The 26,996-nt window shown below is 46.2% G+C and overlaps 1 protein-coding gene across 1 annotated transcript in view; it reads left to right on the forward strand.

Annotated features, from left to right (window-relative positions):
* SLC9A6 (solute carrier family 9 member A6) overlaps positions 1-25,941 on the forward strand; it is a 170,887-nt gene extending 144,946 nt beyond the window's left edge. Inside the window, exons 13-16 of the mRNA XM_082263490.1 lie at positions 4,586-4,616; positions 14,408-14,487; positions 16,572-16,677; positions 25,113-25,941. Coding sequence (XP_082119616.1) covers positions 4,586-4,616; positions 14,408-14,487; positions 16,572-16,677; positions 25,113-25,370 — 475 coding nt within the window. The 3' untranslated portion in view covers positions 25,371-25,941. The remainder of the gene's footprint in view (positions 1-4,585; positions 4,617-14,407; positions 14,488-16,571; positions 16,678-25,112) is intronic.
* Positions 25,942-26,996: the final 1,055 nt, after the last annotated feature.

The raw sequence follows: 26,996 nt of genomic DNA on the forward strand, positions 1-26,996 counted from the left end.
TTCGTCTGGATCCGTCTTTCCTGCCGACGGTGGTTTCCAGTTTTCACCTGAATGAGGACATTGTGTTACCTTCCTTGTGCTTTAAGCCTAAATATCCTAAGGAATTTGCTCTGCATACCCTGGATGTTGTTCGGGCGATCAGGGTGAATTTGGCATCTACCAAGTCTTTTCGCAAGTCTGACTCGCTCTTTATGCTCACGGATGGCCCGAAGAAAGGGCTGCCTGCGTCTGCTGCAACTAATTTCCAGATGGATCAGACAGACAGTGGTGCAGGCCTATTCCATTAGGGGTCAGGTTCCACCCTTCCCTGCCAAGGCACACTACTCGGGTGCTTAGTGCTTCCTGGGCTTTTCGTCATCAGGCATCTGTGCTTCAGGTGTGCAAGTCGGCGACCTGGTCGTCTGTTCACACCTTTACCAAATTTTATAAGGTGAATGTGATGGCATCTGCGGATGCCTCATTTGGCCGCAAGGTTTTGCAGGCTGCGGTTTAGGGGGCCCCTTGGCCTTCCTTGAGGGTGTTCTTCTGTTTGTTTTCAGTTGGACCTCATCTGGTTGTTCTGAGGAGTCCTGTGTTGCCTGGTTGGCCATGTTGGCCTTGGGGACTGTTTTTTCTTTGTTCTGCTTTTCCCATCCCTCATTTGGGTACTGCTTTGGGACGTCCCTACTGATATGCATCAGAGGACTGCGTCCGTCAATGAACGATAGAGAAAACTGGATTTTTGACTTACCGTAAAATCCTTTTCTCTTAGGTTCATTGACGGACGCAGTACCCGCCCCTCTAGTATTTTAAGTGGGTTGGTGTGCTTTTCTCTGACACTGCTTTGATACAAAACTGACATCCTATGCAGGAAGAGAGAGGGTATACCCCCAGGCACTGCCTATAGGCATAGCCAGAAATTCTTTCTGCCTAGTGTCCTACTCCTGTAGGGGGCGGTATTACCCTACTGATATGCATCAGAGGACTGCGTCCGTTAATGAACCTAAGAGAAAAGGATTTTACGGTAAGTCAAAAATCCAGTTTTCCCCAATCCGGGCAAAAGGAAAGGTTCATATAGCTTCCACTTCCCCAGCAGCATCTACCTGCCTTACTTCCTTACCTCACATCCATGCCGCTTCATTCAGCCTCTGTAATCGGGGAAAGAAAGCCTTGAGTAGGCTCCAAACTGACTTGTCAAAGCTTAAACGGGGTTATGGATTTCTTCCAAGGCCCTGTGTAACAGAGCTAAGCCAATCGGGAGTAGCCTAGGAGAGGGTGCTTGGGTCGTTGTCCTGCTGAAAGGTGAACCTCCACCCCAGGCTCAAGTCTTTTGCAGACTCAAACAGGTTTTCTTCTAAGATTGCCCTGTATTTGTCTCCATCCATCTTTCCATCAACTCTGACCAGCTTCCCTGTCCCTGCTGAAGAAAAGCATCCCCACAACAGGATGATGCCACCACCATGTTTCACTGTGGGGATGGTGTGTTCAGTGTGATGTGCAGTGTTAGTTTTCACTACACATAGCGTTTTGCTTTTAGGACAAAAAGTTAAATTTTGGGCTCATCTGACCAGAGCACCTTCTTCCACATGTTTGCTGTTTCCCCCACATGGCTTCTCCCAAACTGCAAACGGCACTTTTGGCTTTTTTTCTACAATGGCTTTCTTCTTGCCACTCTTCCATAAAGGCCAGTTTTGTGGATTGCCCGATTAATAGTTGTCCTGTGGACAGATTCTCCCACCTGAGCTATGGATCTCTGCAGCTCCTCCAGAGTTACCATGGGCCTCTTGGCTACTTCTCTGAATAATGCTCTCCTTGTCCTGCCTGTCAGTTTAGGTGTACGGCCATGTCTTGGTAGGTTTGCATTTGTGCCATACTCTTTCCATTTTCAGATGATTGATTGAACAGTGCTCCGTGGGATGTTCAAAGTTTGGGATATTTTTTTATAACCTAACCCTGCTTTAAATTTCTCCACAACTTTATCCTTGACCTGTCTGTTTTTTTTCTTTGGCCTTCATGATGCTGTTTATTCACTAAGATTCTCTAACAAACCTCTGAGGGCTTCACAGAACAGCTGTATGTATACTGAAATTAAATTACACACAGGCACGAACTCTATTTACTAATTAGGTGACTTGTGAAGGCAATTGGTTCCATTGGATTTTAGTTAGGAGTAGCAGAGTAAAGGGGGGGGGGGGGGTTGAATACAAATGCATGCCAAACCTTTCAGATATTTATTTGTAAAAAATGTATTTATCATTTTCCTTCCACTTTACAATTATGTGCCATTTTGTGCTGGTCTAGCACATAAAAGCCCAATAAAATACATTTACCTTTTTGGTTGTAACATGACAAAATGTGGAAAATTTCAAGGGGTGTAAATACTTTTTCAAGGCTCTGTATGTTTGATCTTTCCTTTTTAAAAAGCTGTGTAATGATGATGATATTATTCGTGGATCCATTAAAGTGGCTGTAAACCTCAGACATGAAATGTAAACAAAGTAGTAGTAAACAATGTAGGTTTATTAAAACAGAAAGTTTACGTGGTTGTAAAGTCTAAAATAATCCTAAAAAGAAAACTGAAAAAGAAAAACACCCCACTACTTACCTCTGTCCCTGTACTTCTGCAGAAAAAGTAAAGTGAATGCCCTAAAGCGCATAAATGCTAGGTGTGTTTGCTCATTAATGCATTCCAATAGCCAGAATAGAATAATATTATGGCCAGTAGAATGCATTTACACTCAAACATGCGAAGGTGCATAAATGCATGTATAGAAAGAAGGTGATAACCGCGCTAAAGGTGGCAGAAAATTTAAATTAAAAAGCAGCGACTTCAAGTGTGACCACACCCTTAAATAATACTAATACAATAAGTCGCGCTGAGTGTTAAAAAACAACAAATAAATGTCCAACAAAATGAATGTCCCAAAATATGAACGTGAATAATGTCGAAAAATAATGTTGAGAATCTTGAACAGCCTCCAAAGTCTCTTAGGAAATGTGCTTACCGGAAGGGCAATTAAAAACTGCGAGATTCATATGCTGAGGTAAATTCACATGCCAAGGAGATCACATGGAGTTCGTGCGTTGGATGCTCGATGTATATTGCCATATATCACATAAAAGAGAAAAAACACTCCATAGCATGATACCGTACAGGAAAATAAATTATAGTGATCAAATTATATTCCACCACATAAAGTGTGAGTATCCTTCACCAATTGTGAGGCTGCTTACCAAAAGATAAACATAAGCGTGTGTTTCTATCCCAGTGATAGGAAAGGAGGAGAAACCACGGCGTGCTGACGTCATCCCCGGAAGCGTATTGAGGGAGCGGATGCGCCTTGCCGTCCGGCCGGCGGCTTCACATCCCTTTGCGATTATTTTACCACTTGCTTGTAAGTGTATTTCTTTTTATTAATAAATGTGTTAGAAGATTTTACACTATTGGCGCCTTTCTCTTTGTTTGGGCTGGTCTGCTGGCTTACCCTGGTTACTGAGAACTTACAGTGGCTTATCCATCGGTGTCATTGGGTCCCTGAGGCTACCAATCTACATGTTGGGGGAGTGCATCAAGTGACTACATTGTGCATTACATCTGTGGTCTGGTAAGAGGCTTAAGGTGTCTTTGGGTGTCTCGCTGGCATTTGGTGTATTTGGACTGAATTCTGCTGATTTTTACTTTAATCTGGTAAGAGGCTCTACGTTTGGTGGTTTCTCCTCCTTTCCTATCACTGGGATAGAAACACACGCTTATGTTTATCATTTGGTAAGCAGCCTCACAATTGGTGAAGGATACTCACACTTTATGTGGTGGAATATAATTTGATCACTATAATTTATTTTCCTCTACGGTATCACGCTATGGAGTGTTTTTTCTCTTTTATGTGATATATGGCAATATACATCGAGCATCCAACGCACGAACTCCATGTGATCTCCTTGGCATGTGAATTTACCTCAGCATATGAATCTCGCAGTTTTTAATTGCCCTTCCTGTAAGCACATTTCCTAAGAGACTTTGGAGGCTGTTCAAGATTCTCAACATTATTTTTCGACATTATTCACTTATTCACGTTCATATTTTGGGACATTCATTTTGTTGGACATTTATTTGTTGTTTTTTTTTAACACTCAGCGCGACTTATTGTACTAGCATAAATGCATGTGCCATTCGTGGATTTTAGAGCATTTTTTAAGCAGCTTTTTCCTGCCAGTTCTGCTGTTCAGTGGGGATTTTGCAGATGCCCCATGTTCATGAGGCCTGAAGACCAATCTTACAAAGCAAGTTCCCAACCCAGCACTCATGATAAACATTTTTCAGTAAATGTCTCTCAAGTGCTGCACTACTTCAAAAACTCCTGCATAACAAATAGTGTTTGCAGACCCCTTTCTTGTGTATATCCGTGTACAGTGCCTGGTCCCGCTCAACGCGTTTTGTAACATCAGACCTCCTCTGGTTGCTCTGAAAGACATCCGGAGTATAGGTATAATATTCCAGGGATGAATTCTTCTTGTATTGTTGATTTTGGCTTTATGACATTTAACATACACAGTCTTTAATGCATTTACATAACCTTTGTTTTTGGTTTGATCCTTTTTTATATAGAGTTGGGGTGGATTCAGAGTTTGACCAGTTGGTAAGTATCAATGTTTCTTACTCAAGATTATTTATGGTTTCTAAAACTGTAGGCTGCTTTTAATTCCTTTCACTTGTATCAGTTCTGTCCATATTCCCTAAGTGACTGTATTAGTATATCTAAGCTTTTTTTCTAGTTTTTTTCGAAATATACTTTATTTGTGCAAGGCTATCATATTCTGTAGCACTTTACAATCAGAAAATGTTCAATATCTATTTAGGTAAACAGGCCATGTTTGTTTTTGTAGGTTTTAATTACCGTAATACATGGTTTGGTAACATTTCTTGGTCAAAGGATCCTAGCCCTCATTTATCAGTGCACCTGGAAAAAGGTGTCCAACCTTTTTGGAATCCTCCTTCATGAATTTGAAAATAAAAGGCAAAAGAAGGGTTTGTTTTTTATTTTTATTTTTTTTGTGCATGACCATGCACATTTTTGGTCACATAGATTTCAAAGTGGGCCCTTGGAAAATCCCTAAGAATTCATGAAAAAAGTATTAAGAATTCATGAAAATGCAGGCACACACGGTTTAACCTAGCCTAAACAATGTCTCAACTTATAGTTAGTAGGAAGCTGTCAGCATATGTGTTAAGAAAAACGGTTATAAATAAATCTGAAGATACGTATTGGGAGAATTCTGCTTAACTGATGGTGTCTGGCTTGGGTCCTTTTTGGGTCACAGATGCCAAAAAAGCAGGCAGCATACATGCATTATAAAAGTATTGCAGTTCTGTATAAATTTACTGGTTATAGGTCAGTAGGCAGCTAAAAATTTTCAGTGCTGTGAAACTAGAGCCTACATATTTATCTTTTGAGAAGTGCAACTAACCCCCAATTTTACATTATTTTGGCAATAAATAGTTATTTATTGTGAACAAAGAGATCTAGAGCAGTGGTCTAAAAACTGTGGCCCAGATGCAGCCCCTTGCTTGCCTGTAGGCTGCCCTTGGGGACTGTTCCTCCTGCTGATATGAGGTACTATTCCTCCCATTGATGCAAGGCTTGATTTCTCCCACTGACACCTACAGTGGGAGACTGTTCCACCTACTGACACCAATGATGGTGCATTTTATCCTTCCACTGACACCAGTGATGGGGCATTATTCCTTCTACTGGCTCAGACAATGGAGCATAATTGCCCCCACCGACATAAACAATTGGGCACTATTCCTCCCACTGACGTCAACGCCGGGGCACTATACCTCCCACTATAGCCAACTATGGGGCAATTTTCTTCCAGTTCATGCCAGGGATGGGGCACTTATTCCTCCTACTGTCCACAGGTACTGACCACCAGGCTTGAGACATTGTTTACTCTGATGGACCATTTTCTTCTCTCACTGACCAAAGTCCTAAAGTCTTAGGAACAGTAAAATAGCCCTTTTAACTATTGAAGTGTGCTACATGGATATTAAATAGATGGAATTGTACCTGCGTCCTATAGTTCATATATTATTTGGGAAATTGGGTTGAGGCACCGAGGACGTACATGGTAACGCAAAGACTTAAAACTCCATAGTGTTTTTTTTTTTTTCTCTATCGTTCATTGACAGACGCAGTCCTCTGATGCATATCAGTAGGGTAATACCGCCCCCTACAGGAGTAGGACACTAGGCAGAAAGAATTTCTGGCTACGCCTATGGGCAGTCCCTGGGAGTATACCCTCTCTTCCTGCATAGGATGTCAGTTTTAATCTGCCTAGTCAGGAGTAAGGACCTAGTTCCTTGCTGGGATCTTTGGTCCTGGCATAGAAGTCATTTTTTTATGTAGATTTTGTTTAGCTAGTCTTTTTTTCTCCGTAACGTTTTTCCTGTGAGATCTTCAAGCAATTATGCCGGGCTGGGCGACAGACTGGACCCCCATATCCAGTGGTCACCCCAGTCTGGCTATCGAGCGCGTGCAGGCCTTAGCTCCACGCTGGGTCGGCCGCGACATAGTCCCGCTGGACGGGCACTGGCCCCGCGAGTTAAACACCTCGCCAGGACGCACACGGCAGGGTCTAGGCTGATGTCACAGCGTTCCTATTTGGCCGACAGCCCCCCTACTCCAGTGGGGTGGGGTCCTGTCATGAGATGGCGCCGCCTGGGTTCCGGGAATGGTGAGTAAACGCTCCCCCCCGGCGGTTTTTGGGGTGGACGCGAGCCCCCTCTCTGGTATGGTCGGACCCTCACACTCCAGGGTTCCCCCTGTCCTGTTGACCCCCCCCTCCTTCTCCCCCCCACCTACCCCCTTCGTGGGGGACTGTTCGGGCCTACCTGAGGCTGGTGCCTAGTGTGCAGGCCGCATGGGGGGCCGGGGGTGCGCTGTTCGCGGCGCTCGGTCGAAGGAGCGGGGGGGGGGTTTGGGGGCCTCGATCTGGATGGTGCAGGAGGGCTGGTGCGGGGTCTCCCTGGGGGGGGGGGCCCTGTTGCAACGCTGGTCACGATTTTGTTGTTGCCTTGTCTGCATTTGTGGCAGCGGGCATCTTGGGGCGGGGGGGGTTGGCTGGTAAGGCCCGTGGGTGTGCCTGGAGGCGTTTTTTTGGGGGGAGGAGCCCCTCTCTCAGCCCCAGGAAGCTTCTGGCTCGGGTTTCCTTTCATGAGTCGCCGCTGACATGTGCAGACCTCCTGGAAGTTTTCTGCATTCCAAGGACAGTGAGTTGCTGGGGGCCTAACCTCCGGGGGGCGCTGTGGGGACTTTCTCTTTTCATACACTAAAAAAAAAATTTCTGTAATTTTTCTCAAATTTGCTGGCAGGTCCTATTAGTGCAACATGGACCCCTCAGGCCATGTGTCCCTACTTGATCCCCTCACGGAGGTCGCAGGGCCCTCCAGGTTGCAACTTTCCACTGATGCGATTTCAGCGGTTCTGAAAGCTTTTGTGTCCCGGGTGGAGGTGGCCTTTAGAGGGTGGGGTGCACAGAAACGACCCGCTCCTATCCCTGCCTCCTCTGATGTCTTGGACTCTTGAGTCTGACCCAGCAACCACAGACGCGGGTACCCCGGCGGGTTGGGTCCCCCGCGCAGTGCCACCTCTGATAGTGAGGATTTCTGCCTCTTCTGCTGTACAGGATAAGGCGCGGTGGACGCACTGATTGTTTCAGTGCGCAAAACCCTAAAATTGGAGGATGCGGCTGTCGTCGCTCCTGTGGCCCGGGTTGCCTTCGGCACCCATAAGCCTCCAAGGGTGGAAAAGTCTTTTCCTTTCCCCACTTATTTTGCTGGCCTGCTCGCCAAAGAATGGGAGCGGCGGACACGTTCTCCCGGAGTGTCTAGGTGGTTTACCAGGCGCTACCCTTTTGAGGAGTCTCTGATGAAGAAGTGTTCGGTGCCACCTAAGGGCGATCCCCTGGTCTCCAGACTTAACAAGGCTACTGTGATTCTGGTGGAAGATTCCCTAGCCTTTAAGGACCCAGAGGATAGGAAGGCGGAGGCTGTGGCCCGCAACAGGTACACTATTGCGGGGACTGCGCTACGGCCTGCCTTTGCTTTGGCCCTTGTCATCCAAACAGTGACTGAATGGGCGAAGCTGCTACGCCATGGACGTGGAGGGCCAGCCTGTCCCTCCTGAATTTGGGGAACTGTTGGACCAGATGGTGCAGGCGCTGCAGTATGCTTACGATGCTGCGCTGGACATTGCTTCCCTTTTGGGTCGTCTGTCGTTTTTGGCAGTGGTCATGAGGCGTATGCTCCGGCTGAAGTGTTGATCTGCGGATCAGGCTTCTAAGAAGGCCTTGACGGAATTCCCCTTTCACGGGGACCGTCTGTTTGAGATTACTCTGGACGACATTATTAAAGGTGTTACGGGGGGGTAAGAGTACCTTTCTCCCGCAGGCTTCCAGGGGTAGGGACTCTCGCCGTAGGCAGGGTCCGTCCTTTTCGGCTCACAGAAAGTATTCTCGTCCCTCGGGGCAGCCCATAAGGTTAAGCCCTTCAAGGCTCCCTCGGGTACTTCCAAGCGTCCCTGGTCTGAAAGAGAAGTACGGTTCCACCAGACCTGCAGACAAGGCCCCGTCGGCCTGAAGGTGCGTCCTCACCTGTGGGGTGGGGGGACGCCTTTGCCGGTTCTCGGACGTGTGGCTGGCCCAGGTCCCAGACAAATGGGTCCGGGAGGTTGTGCGGTCCGGATACAAGATCGAGTTTCGATCCGTTCTTCTGGTCGGGTTTTTCCCTTCCAATGTTCGACTATCCCCGGATCGTTTGCGAGCGCTCTATGGGGCAGTTCAGGACTTGCTACAGCAAGGAGTGATAGTGTCTGTTCCGTACACGGAACGCTTTCATTGGTTTTATTCCAACCTGTTCACGGTTCCCAAGAAGGGGGGCAAGGTGCGGCCAATCTTGGACCTAAAGGCTCTGAATGTGTTCGCGCCCGCTCAAAGGTTCATGATGGAAACTATTCGCACGGTGGTGGCCTCCCTAGATCAGGGGGACTTCCTGGCCTCAATAGACATCAAGGATGCCTACCTTCACATTCCAATCTGTGCTGCTCACCAACGGTTTCTCCGTTTTGCCGTGGGAGAAGATCACTATCTGTTTGTGGTATTACCTTTTGGTCTCGCCTCCGCTCCTCGGGTCTTCACGAAGGTCTTAGCCCCGGTTCTGGCACTGTTGTGACAGTGGGGAATATCGGTCCTGGGCTACCTGGACGATCTGATTCTGCGTGCGAAGTCCCCCGCGTTGCTGACGGAGGCAGTCCTTCGAAGGCAGTCCCATTCGCTCAGTTCCACACGAGGGTTCTTCAAAAGGAAATTCTTCTCAAGTGGAGCAAACACCCAAATTCTCTGGATTCTCGGATTCGGGTAAGCCACAGGACCAGAGAGTCCCTGGTCTGGTGGGTTCGGTTCCCGATGCTTCAGTCTGGAAAATAGTTTCTCCCTATATACTGGACAGTTGTCACCACGGATGCGAGTCTGTCCGGTGGGGGGGAGTCCTCAATCAGGATTCGGCTCAGGGAGTCTGGTCCCTGGAGGAATCTCGATTGCTGATCAATGTCCTGGAGCTGAGAGCGATCCGGCTTTGCCTGACTCACTGGACCGACCGTCTGGAGGGTTGTCCCGTGCGCAATTAATTGGACAATGCCACGGCCGTGGCTTATGTCAATCACCAAGGGGGCACCAAGTGTGTCCTTGCGGCCCTGGAAGTGGCAAGACATTCTACGTTAGGTGGAGCGCCATGTTCCAGCTCTCCACGGTACACATTCCGGGAGTGGAAAATTGGCAGGCGGACTACCTCAGCTGCCAGGCCTTGGATGCAGGGGAGTGGTCCCTGCATCCGGAGGTGTTTCACCAGTTGTGCCTTCGCTGGGGCACTCCGGACGTGGATCTGCTGGCGTCTCGAATCAACAGGAAGGTACGGCTGTTTGTGGCCCGCTCCCGGGACCCTCTGGCAGATGCCGCAAATGCGCTGGTGGCCCCCTGGGGCCAGTAGCAGCTGATATATGCCTTTCCTCCTCTCAAGTTGCTGCCAATACTTCTTCGCAGAATAGAGGCGGAAGGGATTCCGGTCATTCTTGTGGCTCCGGACTGGCCTCGCCACGCTAGGTACGCCGACTTGGTCAGGCTTGTCGCAGACGCCCTGTGGAGACTTCCTCTCAGGGAGAATCTGCTGTCTCAGGGGCCAATCTTCCATCCTGCTTTACAGTCGCTGGCTTTGATGGCTTGGCTGTTGAAAGCCAGGTGCTGAAGGACAGGGGTTTATCTGCTTCAGTGATTCCTACTCTGCTAAAAGCGAGGAAGGCGACTTCCAGGAAGACTTATCATCGTACGTGGAAGTCGTCATTGCGTGGTGAGAGTTCTTTGGGACCCACCCTCGCTCCTATTCGGTGGCTCGGATCTTGGCTTTCCTTCAACGGGGAGTTGATCAAAAGTTGGCCTTGAGTACTATCAAGGGTCAGGTCTCGGCCTTGGCTATTTTCTTCCAGAGATAAAAAGTATATACACGGTGGCGCAAGCAGATAGCATTAACACTAAATGGTAGTCCGTGGGGTAGCCATGTAGGCTGCCCTAATAGTCTTTGATGTGGGAAAAGAAGCAGTCCATGGACTCAGGGCCAGCCTAGTGGGGAGCGGAAGCAATCTCCAGACATGCAAAATACAAAGAGAAAACGGGCACCTCTGGGTCCTTCGGCATCCATGTTTGGCGGGACATGCCAGAGGACCCATTCACCTACATTTACTTACTTTGATAAGTTTTTAATGTACCTTGCTCATTAAATGTTACAGTCTGTACTGCCTGTTTTCTCTCTTTGTATTTTCTTCCAGAGGACATTGGTCGCCCATTCCCTGGTGCATAGTTTCATCCAGGGGGTGAGACACTTGGTACCTTCCGGTGCGACCTCCGCTACCGCCATGGGATCTTAATTTGGTGCTGTCGGTTCTCCAGAGGCCTCCCTTTGAGAATATTCGGGAGGTCCCCCTGCTTACTTTGTCTCAGAAGGTGGCCTTCTTGGTGGCTATCACTTCTGTGCGCAGGGTGTCGGAACTGGCGGCGTTGTCCTGTCGTTCTCCCTATCTGGTGGTTCACAAGGACAAGGTGGTACTTCGGCTGGATAGGTCTTTCCTGCCAAAGGTGGTTTCCAGTTTTCACCGGAATGAGGACATCGTGTTACCTTCCTTGTGCTCTAAGCCTAAACATCCTAAGGAATTTGCTCTGCATACCCTGGATGTTGTTCGGGCGATCAGGGTGTATTTGGCGTCTGCCGAGTCTTTTCGCAAGTCTGACTCGCTCTTTGTGCTCACAGATGGCCTAAAGAAGGGGCTGCCTGCCTTCTGCTGCGACTATTTCCAGATGGATCAGACAGACAGTGGTGCAGGCTTATTCCATTAAGGGTCAGGTTCCACCTTTCCCTATCAAGGCGCACTCTACTCAGGCGCTTAGTGCTTCCTGGGCCTTTCGCCATCAGGCGTCTGTGCTTCAGGTGTGCAAGGCGGCTTGGTCGTCTGTTCACACCTTTACCAATTTTTATAAGGTGGATGTGAATGCATCTGCTAATGCCTCCTTTGGCCGCAAGGTTTTGCAGGCCGCGGTTTAGGGGGCCCCTTGGCCTTCCTTGAGGGTGTTCTGTTTGTTTTCATGTAGACCTCATCTGGTTGTTCCGATGAGTCCTGTGTTGCCTGGTTGGCCATGTCGGCCTTGGGGACTGTTTTTTCTTTGTTCTGCTGTTCCCATCCCTCATTTGGGTACTGCTTTGGGATGTCCCTACTGATATGCATCAGAGGACTGCGTCCATCAATGAACGCTAGAGAAAACTGGATTTTTGACTTACCGTAAAATCCTTTTCTCTTAGGTTCATTGACGGACGTAGTACCCGCCCCTCTAATTTTTTGAGTGGGTTGGTGTGCTTTTCTCTGACACTGCTTTGATACAAAACTGACATCCAATGCAGGAAGAGAGAGGGTATACCCCCAGGGACTGCCCATAGGCGTAGCCAGAAATTCTTTCTGCCAGTGTCCTACTCCTGTAGGGGGCGGTTTTACCCTACTGATATGCATCAGAGGACTGCGTCCATCAATGAACCTAAGAGAAAAGGATTTTACGGTAAGTCAAAAATCCAGTTTTTTCTTTTAAAAAGAAATGCATTTATTAATTTCTACAATTACTAAAAAACACACAACCGCCCATAAGAAGGGGGATATAAACAACACATATAATAGTGTATTAGTCCACTAAAGGCACCTAGGCCCTTAGAAATGAACTATACTAAAACAGTTTAGACAAAGGATTTCTCTAGCATTGGATATTCGTGCAGTTCCCCACACAGAGGGACCACTTGTCCGCCTCGAATTTACTCAACATGTTTCACAGGGAGTCCGATTCATCAGGAGTACTATTCAGGAGGAATTAATCTATAAAAGAATGTAGATCATAGACAGGGATAACACGTATATTATAAATACACTGATATAAACAATCAAACAACACTTCCACCATCCCATGCATAGACTCTAAGTATCTATCCTCATCCTTCCTCACAAATATGGGCCCAAATCCAACCGGTGGGAGATATACCATATGGGCTGGGGTCAGCTCAGTCCAGAGGTAGCAATGCCATCTCCCGGGCAAGTGTGGGATCCAGAAAGGATAACCGTCCTAGATAATGTTTAAACATATGGCTTGTTTGGTATTGGGATCTCTTCATTCAAGGACTTATGTGAACTGTTGCATATATGGACCTTTTATTAACTTTATGGACTTTTATGTTTTAGATCTCATCCTATTTATTTATGATATTGGTGTCACTATTGTTTACATATATATGTTTATAAGTTTCACAGAATTAGCGCACTACACATTTTAATCATTTGTACACTTAGTTATCCTCACTGGGTAATCGGATTTTAGTTGCAGCTTTTTTTAATTGATTCATTCATCTGCGCTCCCTTTACACATACCATAATATGGCTTATATAGCCTGTTGTTTTAATGTAATATTGTAAAATAAATTCATCATGGGCTTTCCAATTGTTATAAATATAATAGATTACTATGTCACCCCAGGAACATACCTGATAAGAATGTTGTTGTTGTTGTTGTTGTTATTAACAGTGATACATACCAATGATTGCTCGATAAGGAATTTACAAATGAGTGACAATGGATACGGGTTAGACCGAGCCATGGTCAATTAGATGTTTTCTAAGGCTGGCCACACTTGCTAAATCTTCTTGTACAATTTTCTGTTAGATTTACCACAAACCACATAATATAAGGTCAAAGCTAAACAACACTTTCACTTCTATCCAATTAGGCAGGCTTTTGTACTACATAGTTGAAGGTAAATTTCAAGAAAATTGTACAGAACATTGTATAATGTATGGCCAGCCTTACACTTCCAAGATAACCCCAGGTGCGACATTCAGTGCGTGATGTAAATGGAGCCATATATTAGCTGGGATTATGGTGGGCCCCAGACACATATTGAAAATAGCCCATTTATTTATTTATTTTGTACAATACTTTTATTGAAGGTTAAACAATTCAAAATACAAGTAAATGCGGACGCAGTTGCCATGGGTATCTATGATGCCTATTGTATCTTGTTACATAAGACACAATACAATAGGGTATTAAAACACAATACAACAAAAGGGAAACGGATAAGTCCTAAAACTCAAGGCAATAAGTCAAGGCACACGTATGTCCAAGTACTTTCAACAGCACATCGTAAAAAATAGGCTAGAGTTACGGTCACAGGAAAGTGGAAAAAAAAAAACCCCCATAATGGCTAGGCATAATTCAGGCGTTCTACCATGTAAGCCAAGGTTTCCATGGTTTCTTAAAGGTAGGTAGGTTCAACAGTGAATATAACACGCATGCTTTCCTGCATATACAGACTCATTTTACGGTTGTGGGTTTATTAACACTGTAAGCAGCAAAGGCATATGCAGTAAAAGGTTTGTTGCTTTGGAAAATGAAATACAGTCTAAAAAATTTACTGTTAAAAAAGGAGTAACATAACTTGTGATGTCATTCTGCAACTATTTGACCAATTTATGTAAACAGTGTGTCTGGATGGGTATGCGTGGGTGGTAGTCTGTCTGAGCATAGCATGTGCCCCCATGTTGCTGTGGAATCAAATGACAGTTAACACCAGCCGGGTCTTGTCATCTGATATGGATTAGAATAGTTTGCATCTATTTTATCTCTGAATTCCTGAGAATCTTTTTTCATAGTCGGTTGATGGAACAGATTATGAAAGTCACTATTATCTTTTCTTTTATGCCATGGCATTCTTTAGTACTGTAGACTGCTTTTTAAGGGCTAAAGATGATGATTTAATATTGTGTAGTAATGGATGCTTTTGTGCTTGTTATAGGGAATTCCTGAGAGTGAACGACGAAGTACAAAAGCAGAGAGTGCCTGGCTTTTCAGACTGTGGTACAACTTTGATCACAAGTATCCTCCTTGAACTTTGCTTTGTTGCAGTTGAACTTTGAGTTATGCATTTCAGTGTTTTTTGATCTGTATTGTCAGTTTTATTTATTTATTTTTTCTTGAACAGTCCTAAAGATGACATAATACTGTATGAGTAAAGGAACAAACATGAACTTTGTAAGGTATTATTCACCAAGAAATTTTGAATGTTTCTCTGTCATTTTGTACAATGCTAACAATCTCCTTTTAACTACTTCTCATCCAGGGCATTTTTGACATTTGACTCCTACATGTTAAAATCAGTTTTTTTTTTTTTGCTAGAAAATGATTTAAAACCCCAAGCATTATATATTTTCTGAAAGTAAAGGCCCTGGGGAATGGTGGCTATTGCAATTTTTTTTGTATCCTACGATATTTATGCAGCTGTTTATCAAATGTGTGTGTGTGTGTGTATATATATATATATATATATATATATATATATATATATATATATATATACACATATTTTAAATATATATTTAAAAAAGTTGCACCCAAACCCCATATAATACCCGATTTTCTGGTAAATTATAAAAGATGATGATGTGCCGAGTAAATCGATACCGGACCTGTTTAAAACTGCACATGCCTTTTTGAAATGGCAAGACTTATTCATAGGTGAAGCCTTAAAAGTCTTTAAATGTTACCGGCTTAGAGTTAGACATGAGCTCTGGCGCTATAATTATTGCTCCCACGCTGACACTGGCAGCAAAACCTACCCCACATTTGTGGTGCAATCACTGTTTGCATATGCATGTGGGACCTATGTGTGCATTTGCAATTACAGTGGAATGGGGTGTTTTATTTAATTTTTCTTTTTACACTTTACAGGTGACAGGTACTCTTTCCGGAGAGAGATAGAGGTCTATTAGAACCCTTCTCCCTCTGCTCTTTAAAGCACCTGATCAGAGATCTGTTTGATCGGGTGCTTCCCTGGCTATTTCAGCAATGAAACACAGAACTGAAACCGGATTGACAAAATCCTTGTTGCTTTCGGCTTAATTTGTCACAGAGGAAATTTGGGAACAAATGTTCCTCTATCTTGCCAGCTGGCCTGACAGTTTACAGCAATCCTGGCCTCCCCAGAGGAACGGTAGAGTTCAGGAATGGCGGAGGGTGTGGGAGGGGCCCTTCTGAGCCCTGTAAAAGTTATTGAGTGGCTGTAGAGCCGCCTAGATCACTTTTACACGAGGCAAAGTTCACATGTAGGCGTTTTGGGGCTTTTTTCTGCTCTAGGATCAGCTCAAAAAACGCCCAACAACACAAATTCTATTCATTTCAATGGCCCCTGTTCACATCTGAGCGTTTTGACGTTTTAAGCAAAACGCCCAACGCTCAAAAAAGTACATGAGCTTCTTTTTGGGCAGATTACAGTCATTTTTATTTTTTTCCATTGGTCACTTGTCAACCTAAAAACGCCTGTAAATATCAACGCCAAGATGTGAACGTAGCCTGAAAGCGTTTGCTAGCTATACAGTTAAGAAAAAAAAACAACAATACCAGGATCATGGCTGCAGTGGCCTAAGTTAGGTACAGCAAGCAGATAAAATGCACAAAAATGCATTGTACATCTTTCAGTTGACTTCTGGGCTTCTAAATATTTTTTACATTAAAACAACTCTGATGCAAAAATGAATCTCCTAAAAAAAAGGTACCCATGCCAACTGCACTTTATGGTTTCTCTCAATGACCTCTATGTAACAACTGTGCTCACAGAGCAATGGGGGGACACAGAAGATCAATATTCACAAAATTGTTGGTTTCTAAAAAGACACTTGGCAGTTTAGCAGCTGCTGCTGTACAGATAATTCTAAGGCTATTTTTGCTTGAATTTTTAGCTTGATTGACAAGGTTTGGGTTGGACAATAAAAAGATAGATTTAAAAAGGGGAAGCAATAACTGCACAAATTTTTCTAAAACAAAAAACACGTAAAGTAATAAATAAGCTTGTTTTTAGAGTGTAAGTTGTCAGTACCACTTTAAGAATTGTCGAATATTAGTGTGTGTACTTTTTCTTTTTAGTGATGCAAGTGTTGTGTAGGTTTTTTCCTTATCATGTGTAGCTATCTGAAACCTCTCTTAACGCACAGTGGACCACCCCTCACTACAACACTTCCAAGTTGCTGTGGTCCAATTGCAAGATGCCTAACAAGTCCACAGGCCTATGAGGTAAGTCATCTTCAGTAATTGCTCTTTCACTGTACCTACAGTGTACAAGAAAATGTTTTTATCATTAGCTTATTATGTACAGATGGTGAAACAAGTGTTTTTATTGCCCCCAGTGAAAATTGTGCCCATTTTTATTTGTAGGGAGGCATTTTGTTTAGTTTGTGATTTAAAGTGGGAACTTCTTTAAAGAGGAGGTCCAGCCCCCCCCCCCCCCCAAAAAAAGATTTAAAGTCAGCAGCTACAAGTACTGTAGCTACTGGCTTTTAATATTAGGACACTTACCTGTCCTGGAATCCAGTGATTTTCGCCATTGCCTGTAAGGGAAACTGTTAGTGAATCCTTGCAGCTTCACAGCCGGGTACTTGCTGCACATGCGCGAAGTGTGATGCGCTTTGAGAATGGCCCGGCGGTGGGAGGAGGGCCCCCCCCCCCCCCCCGAAAGGTGCTAAATGTGGCACCGGAGGGGGGGAAGGAAGCAGATAAGCGGAGCTTCCACTTTTGGGTGGAACTCTGCTTTAAATAATTGTCAAATAGCTAATCCACAGTGAGCTTGAACATCTTTACCTGTTAATGGATTCTTTATTCTGTTTGTAAGCTTTATTTTTTCACCTTTGACATACTGCACAGCCAGAAATCTATTTGTTTGGCATTGTGTGTATCTAACCCCCAAACAAAGTAGTGTATTACACCCCTTTCCATACCTATAGGTTCTTGCATGCATTACCTGCGTGGGCTGGAAACAGCATTAGAAGACATATTTGTTTGAATTTATGGCCTTTCGTCCCCCTATGTTTCCAGTTCTCTCACTTGGATACCTGAATGTTGGATCATAAGCAAAGATTTGTGCAAGCTTGGGTAGAGCATGTTATGGATACAAGACTTGCCCGTACGAAAGTACAGCAAGGTTCGGTAGAATGAGGGGGGATTGAAGCTCTACAGGTTCTGCTTACATTATCTTCTAAATTTTCTAAATGTTTTGTTAGATGCCTGTTTTGCAGTATTCACATTGGTCACCTCATGCCTTTACTGTGGCTACCTGCTGTCACCATGGCATATTCTCAGCTAATGGTCTGCAAACCTACCTGCCATGCTTATTCAGCTCTGCCAGCCGAGAATGTTGCTCTCAAATATATTGGGAGCCCTTGCCCTACTAGCACCCTGGGGACCCTGTATAGAAGAAACGTATACTGTAAATCTTTATGCACAGGTCAGCACAAGGGCGTACAGCATGCATGGAACACAAATAGTCAGTGTAAGGAAGCCACAGGTGCAGTGCACATCCTCCCATAGCAATGAATGGCTTTATGCTGCTATACAATGGTTTGTGCAGGCAAACTCACACATGCACAGGGGTGTACAACCCTAGTTGCAGACATTTGTAATTTTACACAAGCACCAGCATAAAACTCTTGTGTTGCAGCATATAGGCATTCTTTGCAATAGGAGGGGCCCTGCTGTACTCACTCCTAGTTTCCTCCCCTACTTTCCTGTCTCCTTTCTGACTTCATCTCCCTCTTCCTTGCTCTTGTCCTGCCTCATCCCTTTCCCTCCATTGGTGTCCTAGCAGCCAATCACCTGTTGATTAATCTGTAAAGTTAACTTGTGCAGCTCCTCCCACCCTCCACCTAGTGCTGCTATGTGTCCTGCTCTTCGCCCATTACTCTCCTGCCTCCCGCTCTCAGCTCTGCTGTGAGAATGACGGCGGCTAAGGCTGGGGTAAAGAACTGGCTCCTTAATGGTTCAACCGGGGCCATCCAGATGGGACAATGACTCTGTATCAGTAATGTGGTCCACCATTTAGTGATATCTGAACTTTAGCATAAATTGTTTTCTTCTTGAGCATTGTCAATTTCAATCGGCTGCAAATTTCGACATTGGCAATATTACCCTGTCCGATCATGCCAGGTGATATTGACACACTCTTTCACTGTCTCCCTGGCACTGGCTTCCTATTGAATCTCTCCTACTGGATCCATCAATAGCAGCAGATCTAAAAAGGGAGCATGACCTATATTTTTGTATCAATGTCGACATCCTGCCTCATACTTTGTGGAAAGCACATGAGTCATTTAGGAGAGGGATATTCATCAACCATGGCTCACACCTTAAAAAACAAAGGCATCAATGCATATCTGACCTTCTACTCCAAGTGAACAAACTAGAGACCCTCCAAAAAAATAAATATTTCTTTTGAATTAACCTTTCCCAGAAACCAACTAAAAATGCCTAGCCTGTCTTGACCAAATGCAGGTGTAGCTTTTATGAATATGGGAACCAGCATATGAAGACCATGACCACCACCCTCCTGATGAAAAAGCGAGTGTTTATTCCAGTTATCACCACTATAGTGGGCATTCAAACCTCACTGGTAACGGAGATCGTGAATTTATTAAGACTGTAGCATGATACAACTTGACCACTGACCTACAGACCCTCAACTACAAACGCATGAGTAACACATTCCAACATATCTCTAGCAGTCGGGTATGCCACCCCTTGGCACAGAAACATCTTTTTAGAAGAACCAAAACTGCCCTTTGAACTTACTAAGGTTTTCACACAAGGCAAAAAGGGTAAGGCCCCTGGACCTGATGGGTACGCACTTAACTATTTCAAACAGTATCGAGGACAGCCGGTACCCCATTTTTTGGCCTTGTTCACTCTGACAAAACCTTCACCTTACTGCTTTAGCGGTCCATATCTCTGTTATACCTAAGGAAGGGAAAGATCCTCAATACTGCTTTAATTACAAACCTATATCCTTGCTCAATATTGATATGAAATTTGTTCGCCATGGACCTCTTCTTTGACATGCATTAAATAATTTCCTAATGTTAGCTTAACAACAAAGAATGCATAAAGAAGTAATCTATTTCTGCTTACTTGTCCTTAGTTGTTGTGGTTGCATTCCTTTTCTGGCTTTTCCCCCTGTATTTTAACATAGTAATTCTGGCAGTTACACACTTCCTGTTCTAGGGCGACAACACCAATTTACTATACTGTATGGAGGACCAGCATTGTCATCTTAAGCCTAATACATTTGGCCTGTGTGTATGACAGCTGGTCCGACAGAAGCTGGCTGAACGGGCGAAGGCTCATGACCAAAAAAGGTCTGGCGACCAGCTCCCAATAAGCGCTCACAGCCAATGGCTAAGAGTGCTGACTGCAGTGTTCCGGGGGGGGGGGGGTGGGGGGGTCTGGCTGGCTCCTGTCAAAACACAATAGAACAGCAGGGAAGATTTCTGTACTAACATCGGATTGTTAGAACAGTGGCTCCGACCTGAACTGTCAGTTCAACCCGTTTACCTGCTCTGTGCAGCTCGATTCTCTTTCTCAGGTCCCTTGCTGGTGTTCTAAAATTTTCCTCGACCCATGAAAATTCTCGACTGCGTCACTTCCGGTGCAGCCGCGTCATGAACAGCTGGTATCCCCTCAACGTGAGCAGAGGATATTCATGGGTTGAGGAATAATATAGAACTGATCTGCTAAGCTGTAGTGAGGGAAAGGGAGGCGGAGATAGAGCGGAGCTGGCAGCAGTGGGAGGGCTAAAGTCTGTGCTTTGAGAGCGGGTGGGGGGGGGGTTCGGCTGTGCATAGTATTGTATGGAAGGTCGAGGAAAATTATAGAGCCACGTCTCCCGAACACAACATAAGTGAATCAACCCCTTACACCCCGAGCGATTGGCTGGATCTGGATGACATCGGGACACGGCGGGGACACAGGCTGGATGATTGGGGGGCGCAGGAATCCCTGGACTCTTAGCTACTCAACAGTACCTGCAGAGCAAGGCTCTGCAGTTCTTGTATTCCATAGTGGTTAGCCAAATCTCCCCCTATGCAGGTCCCTCTAACAATTAAGCATCGGCCCCAAAGAATGCATGTGGCCCCCGGAGATCCTTTAGTATCTCTGTGCCAAGTTTGAAGCCCCTAGCCACCAGGGTTTAGGTACCACAAGGCCCTTAATTTCAGTCAGCTTGGTGCGGTATGGTAATCTTCAAGTGGGCATAGTTGCAGGGCCCCAGTTCGAGCACTGAACAAGTCCTGGGGCCCATATTTGGCACAGGGGTAGGGGAGATCTTCCTTTACCACTCTTAAAATGTTGGAGTCGCTAGCCTGAAATTTTCTGGTCAACTTTTTCAGGGGCGTGTGTGGCCCTCGGGCAGTACCATGGAGCATGGACTACTGGGTACCATATTAATCCCCATATTCTTAGCTATCCAATGGTCTCTGCTGAGCAGAGCTCACTGGTACCTATGTTTCATAATATTCTAGCAAAATCAACCCTCATGCCAGCCCTCGTGAAAATTAGGCATCAAAATGTGTGTGGCTCCTTGGGGTCATCTAGTATCCCTGTACTAAGTTTGGTGCCCGTAACCCCCATGGTTCGGGTACCACAGGGCTCCAAATTTATGGTAGATTGGCTCGCTATTTTAATCTATGGCTCGGTCTTGGTTGGGAATTTGAGGGGCCACAGCTCAGGCACCGAAAGAGTCCAGGCTCCCACAGTTTGAACTTTGGACATGTTTGGGGCCCAAGCTGTGGCCCCTCAAAATTCCCTACTGCCCCATATATTAACATAGGCTATGCCAAGCTAGCCTATATGTAGGGCTTTGCCGTAGCAGATCGATTTTGCCCAGGGACACCAAACTTGGTACAGGATTACTAGAGGACCCCCCAAGGGCATTTTTGGGGCCAATGCCCAATTTTCATGGGGACCTGCATGGGGATGGAATTTGCCCAACCACCGCAGGACACAGGAAATGTGGAGCCCCACTCTGCAAATTCTGTTAAATAGTTAAGAGCCCATAGATTCCTGCAATACTCGCCAATCCCCGTTCCGCAGTAGTGGCCGAGGGCAAAATACTCCCAAGGGGCCCCTTAAAAGTTGACCATAATATTTCAGGGGTGGTAAAGGAAGACCTCCCCTACCTTTGTGCCAAATTTGGGCCCCTGGACTCATTTGGGGCCCGATCTGTGGCCCCTAAAATTCCCAATCGCGACTGCACCATAGATTACTATAGCATGTTGTGGAAATTTTATTAGGATTAGTGTGGATATTTTTCAGAATGTGTTTTATTTAGACTGTCATTATGGCTCCTGTTGTCGGTTTGCTTGTATTACACTCTTTAGAGCATGCATGGGCGAACCGGCATTGAGGAAAGACTACTGGAAGTGAAAACCTTCCCTTAGATGTGTAGACACGGTCGCTCTACATAGACCTCTTCGCCCGCAAACACTCCATGTGCTGAACACTCTGTTTGCCAGTTTAGATCTATGTGTATTGTGGTGCGGAGTCAATATCATGTGAGTAGCTGGTGTCATGTGACTGTACATTTGGAACTGATTGGCTGATGTAGTATAGTCATCTCTTATTGATTGTCCCTTTGTCTCATAAATAAACGGAGCTACCTGTCCGGGAGAAGGACATTTCTATAGAGCTTTCAAGAATATAACAGCCTTTTTCTGTATTCCTGGGGATTCTAGAGAGCGATCAAATACCTTTTACAAAAGAGCTGAGAACTGTGCTTTTTAGCACAACCGGATTGATTGCGCTTGGTGTATATTAATATCCAAAAGTGCACTTATTAGCGCAACTTAGCGAGTTATTTGTGCATCAAACATACATTAACTTCCAAGACACGCGGGCCAGGCTAGCCTAAATATAGGGCCCCGTGGTAGCTGAACCACAGTGCCCAGAGGCACCAAATTTGGCACAGGGATACTACTATATGATCACCAGGGGCCGATGATTAATTTTCACGGGGACCTGCATTGGGGTAGATTTTTGCTTACCACCGCAGAACATGGGAACTGTGGAGCCCCGCTCTGCAGGTATTGTTGAATAGCTAAGATTCAAGGGATTCCTGCGGTACCCAGCACTCCTTGCTGGACTGTACGGCCGGGGGCCACACAGGCTCAAGTGGTCCTAGAAAAAGTTGACCAGGAAATTTTGGGCTACCGACCCCAAAATGTTTGGGGTGGTAAAGGCCTCCCCTACCTCTGTGTCAAATATGGGCCCCCAGACTCATTTGGGGTCAAATGCTGTAGCCCCCTCCAGATTACGACCCTGCCATAGATTAACATAGCAGACCAAGCTACTATACATGTAGGGCCCAAACCACGGGGGTTCAGGGCACCATACTTGGCAAACTTTTATTCTAGAGGACCTCCAGTAGCCACACAAATTTGTAGGGGGCAATGCTTAATTTTCACAGTGACTGGAATGGGGATCGACTTTGGCCAAATACTGGTGAACATGGGTAATGCAAAGCCCCGCTTCACGGGTACTATCGGATAGCTAAGACTATGGAGATAAGCACTTGCCGACCGGGGCATAGCCCAATGACCGCTACAGCACGGTTGGCTTATTCTGGGGGGGGGCGTCCAGGGACGTGTACACACCGATCAGCACCACCCCTCATCAATGCCCATCTGTGCCTCATTCAGGACAATCTCGGCCTCATTCATGCCCATCTCTGCCTCATCTGTGTCTTATTCATGCCCACCTATGCCTCATTCATGCCCATCCATGCTCATCTGTGTCACATAAGTGTGTCCATCATTATCCAGCCTGTGTCCCCCATCATTATCCAGCCTGTGTCCCCCATCATTATCCAGCCTGTGTCCCCCATCATTATCCAGCCTGTGTCCCCCATCATTATCCATCCTGTGTCCCCCATCATTATCCAGCCTGTGTCCCCCATCATTATCCAGCCTGTGTCCCCCATCATTATCCAGCCTGTGTCCCCCATCATTATCCAGCCTGTGTCCCCCATCATTATCCAGCCTGTGTCCCCATCATTATCCAGCCTGTGTCCCCCATCATTATCCAGCCTGTGTCCCCCATCATTATCCAGCCTGTGTCCCCCATCATTATCCAGCCTGTGTCCCCCATCATTATCCAGCCTGTGTCCCCCATCATTATCCAGCCTGTGTCCCCCATCATTATCCAGCCTGTGTCCCCCATCATTATCCAGCCTGTGTCCCCCATCATTATCCAGCCTGTGTCCCCCATCATTATCCAGCCTGTGTCCCCATCATTATCCAGCCTGTGTCCCCCATCATTATCCAGCCTGTGTCCCCCATCATTATCCAGCCTGTTTCCCCCATCATTATCCAGCCGGTGTCCCCCATCATTATCCAGCCTGTTTCCCCCATCATTATCCAGCCTGTTTCCCCCATCATTATCCAGCCTGTGTCCCCCATCATTATCCAGCCTGTGTCCCCCATCATTATCCAGCCTGTGTCCCCCATCATTATCCAGCCTGTGTCCCCCATCATTATCCAGCCTGTGTCCCCCATCATTATCCAGCCTGTGTCCCCCATCATTATCCAGCCTGTGTCCCCCATCATTATCGAGCCTGTGTCCCCCATCACTATCCAGCCTGTGTGTCCCCCCCCCTCATCCATCCAGCCTGTGTGTCCCCCCCCTCATCCATCCAGCCCATGCCTCCCCCCTCCCCCTTCATCCATCCAGCCCATGCCTCCCCCTTCATCCATCCAGCCCGTGTCTCCTCCCCCTTCATCCATCCAGCCCATGTCCCACCCCTTCATCCATCCAGCCCGTGTCTCCTCCCCCTTCATCCATCCAGTCCGTGTCCCCCCCCCCCCTTCATCCATCCAGCCCGTGTCCCCCCCCTCACCCATCCAGCCCGTGTCCACCATCATCCAGCCTGTGCCTCGTTGTGTCCCGCTATCATGCAAATCCAGCCGATCGCTCAGCATGTAAGGGGTTAATTCACTTAAATTGTGTTCGGCAAGTCACCAGCACGAGGGCTGCGGGGAAACTGATTGGAGGATATGATCCAGCCCCCCAGCGCTTGACAAAGATCAGAAGAGATACAGCTCTATAATTTTCCTCCACCCCCCATACAATGCTATGCACAGCTGACCCCCGCCGCCTCTTCTCCAAGCACAGACTTTGGCCCCTCCCACTGCTGCCAGCTCCGCTCTATCTCAACCCAAGGATATCCTCTGCGTATGTGCATTGGTGACATGACAGCAGCTGTTCCGTGACGCGGTCACACCAGAAGTGTCGCAGTTGAGGATTTTCATGAGTCAAGGAAAATGTAACAACACCGCCACTCCTGGCCCCTCCCTCCTGCCGAATGCCCCTAGAGCAAGCAGCTTGTAATGGGGGAACCCAAGCTAGCTGGCTTCCAAGGCACAGCTCTTCATGTCCATACACACACACACACACACACTCTCGCACACACACACAGCCCCGACCCTCTCTCTCCCCATTGGCTCACTGGCTGTAATTGTCTCAACAAGTAAGGAGAGAGAATCCCTGGAGAGCCAGGGCTCTCGTGCTCATCGCTGGATCGCCACTTGACTTAGGTAAGTATTAGGGGGGCAAGGGACACTGCTGCATAGAGAAGAATTATTACCTTCATGCAAGGTCTAAACTTAAGAGTATTTCCATATCTCTTGTAGAACCAAGAACAGTTAAAGGATGACGACTCTGACCTTATATTAAATGATGGTGACATAAGCTTAACGTACGGCGACACAACAGTGAGCACAGAATCTGCAGCATCAAGACGAGGTGTTGGGAACAACACAGAGGATGGAATAGACCGAGAGTTAACCTGCGGGGATCATGAACTTGTTTTAAGAGGAACACGTCTGGTCATGGACGAGTGCGAAGTGCCAGGAAACCTGCAAGTCACCAGGAGGCCAAGTCCAATGTAGATTTCTGTTTTTGCATTTTTCATGGGGGAAGGGTTGTACTGTAACATTTTGTGTTTTTTAATTATGCCAGTATGTTGTACTACCTACTGCATGGCTCCGATTGTCTGAGCTGTATAAATGCTATTTTAATAGCATCAGAAATTAATCTTATTTTGATGCTGCTTGTGAAGATCACATTTTGTTTTGAGAAAATTGTCTGATTGCACTTTACGTGAAGCCGTTCAACAAAGTTGTAGCGATCACACACAATGCTGTATGGCGGATATCACAAACCCTCCCAGCTTGTTATGTTACTTGAAATATTACTTGGGTTTAATTTATATGTCAACTTTTGACTGTTAATTGAAGGAATTTGTTTTATACTTTATTATAATCTTCAATTCTATTTCAGCATTGCATTGAAGAGCAAGGTTTTGCTTTTCTTATTTTCTGCAGCTGTTTCACTTGTAATATTTTGCTGATAAAAGGAAAGTCTAATCTAGAGTGTGGTGGAAGGGCAAATATATTACAAGTGAAGCCTGTGCTTCTTCGTTGCATACTAAAAAGAAAGGTAACAATGTGCAGTACAGAGGAAGGCATGGTGGATCACTGTTGATTATTTGGGCTTGGGTATGGAGGTGCTAGCTCTCACTAGGCATGTTCAAATGTTTTGGCATGACATTATTTCCAGTTGTGCTGGTAATGTCAGAGAAAGTGATGCCAGTTACGACACATTTGAAATAAATGGAGTGGTGCTCTATGAGCCTTTGTTGTTAATAGACTAGCTGGGTGGCACTATGGCAGGAGGGCATGCACATACATGGAAGTATAATGGCATGCACCCTCTTCAGTCTGTGTGAACTATTTTTGGTGGTTACAGATTGTTAAAATTACTTTTCTCTATCGTTCATTGACGGACGCAGTTCTCTCTGATTCATATCAGTAGGGTAATACTGCCCCCTGCAGGAGTAGGACACTAGGCAGAAAAAAGTTCTGGCTACGTCTATGGGCAGTCCCGGAGGGTACACCCTCTCTCTTCCTGCATAGGATGCCAGTTTTAATCTGCCTAGTCAGGAGTAAGGACCTAGTTCCTTGCTGGGATTTTTGGTCCTGGCATAGAAGTAATTTTTTTTATGTAGATTTTTTTTTTTTAGCTAGTCATTTTTTCTCCGGATCGAGATTGAGATCTTCTAGTAATTTTGCAGGGCTGGGCGACAGACAGGATCCCCATATCCAGTGATCACCCCAGTCTGGCCAGCGAGCGTGTGCAGGCCTCAGCTCTGTGCTGGGTCGGCTGCGATATAGTCCCGCTGGACGGGGACTGGCCCCACGAGTTAAACGTCTCGCCAGGACGCAAACAACAGGGTCTGGGCTGATGTCGCAGCGTTCCTATTTGGCCGGCAACCCCCCTACTCCGGTGGCGTGGGATCCTGTCATGAGATGGCGCCTGCCTGTGTTCCTGGTATGGTGAGTAAACGCCCCCCCTTTTTTCCTGGCGGATTTTGGGGTGGACGCGTGCCCTCTCTCTGTGATGGTAGACCCTCACACTCTAGGGTTCCCTCTGTGCTGTTGTGACCCCGCTCCTCTCCATCCACCCCCCTACCCCCTCCCACCTCCCACGTGGGGGACTGTTTGGGCCTGGCTGGG

The sequence above is a fragment of the Pelophylax lessonae genome (genome assembly GCF_965119305.1).
Source record: "Pelophylax lessonae genome assembly, chromosome: 7".
Taxonomy (NCBI): domain Eukaryota; kingdom Metazoa; phylum Chordata; class Amphibia; order Anura; family Ranidae; genus Pelophylax; species Pelophylax lessonae.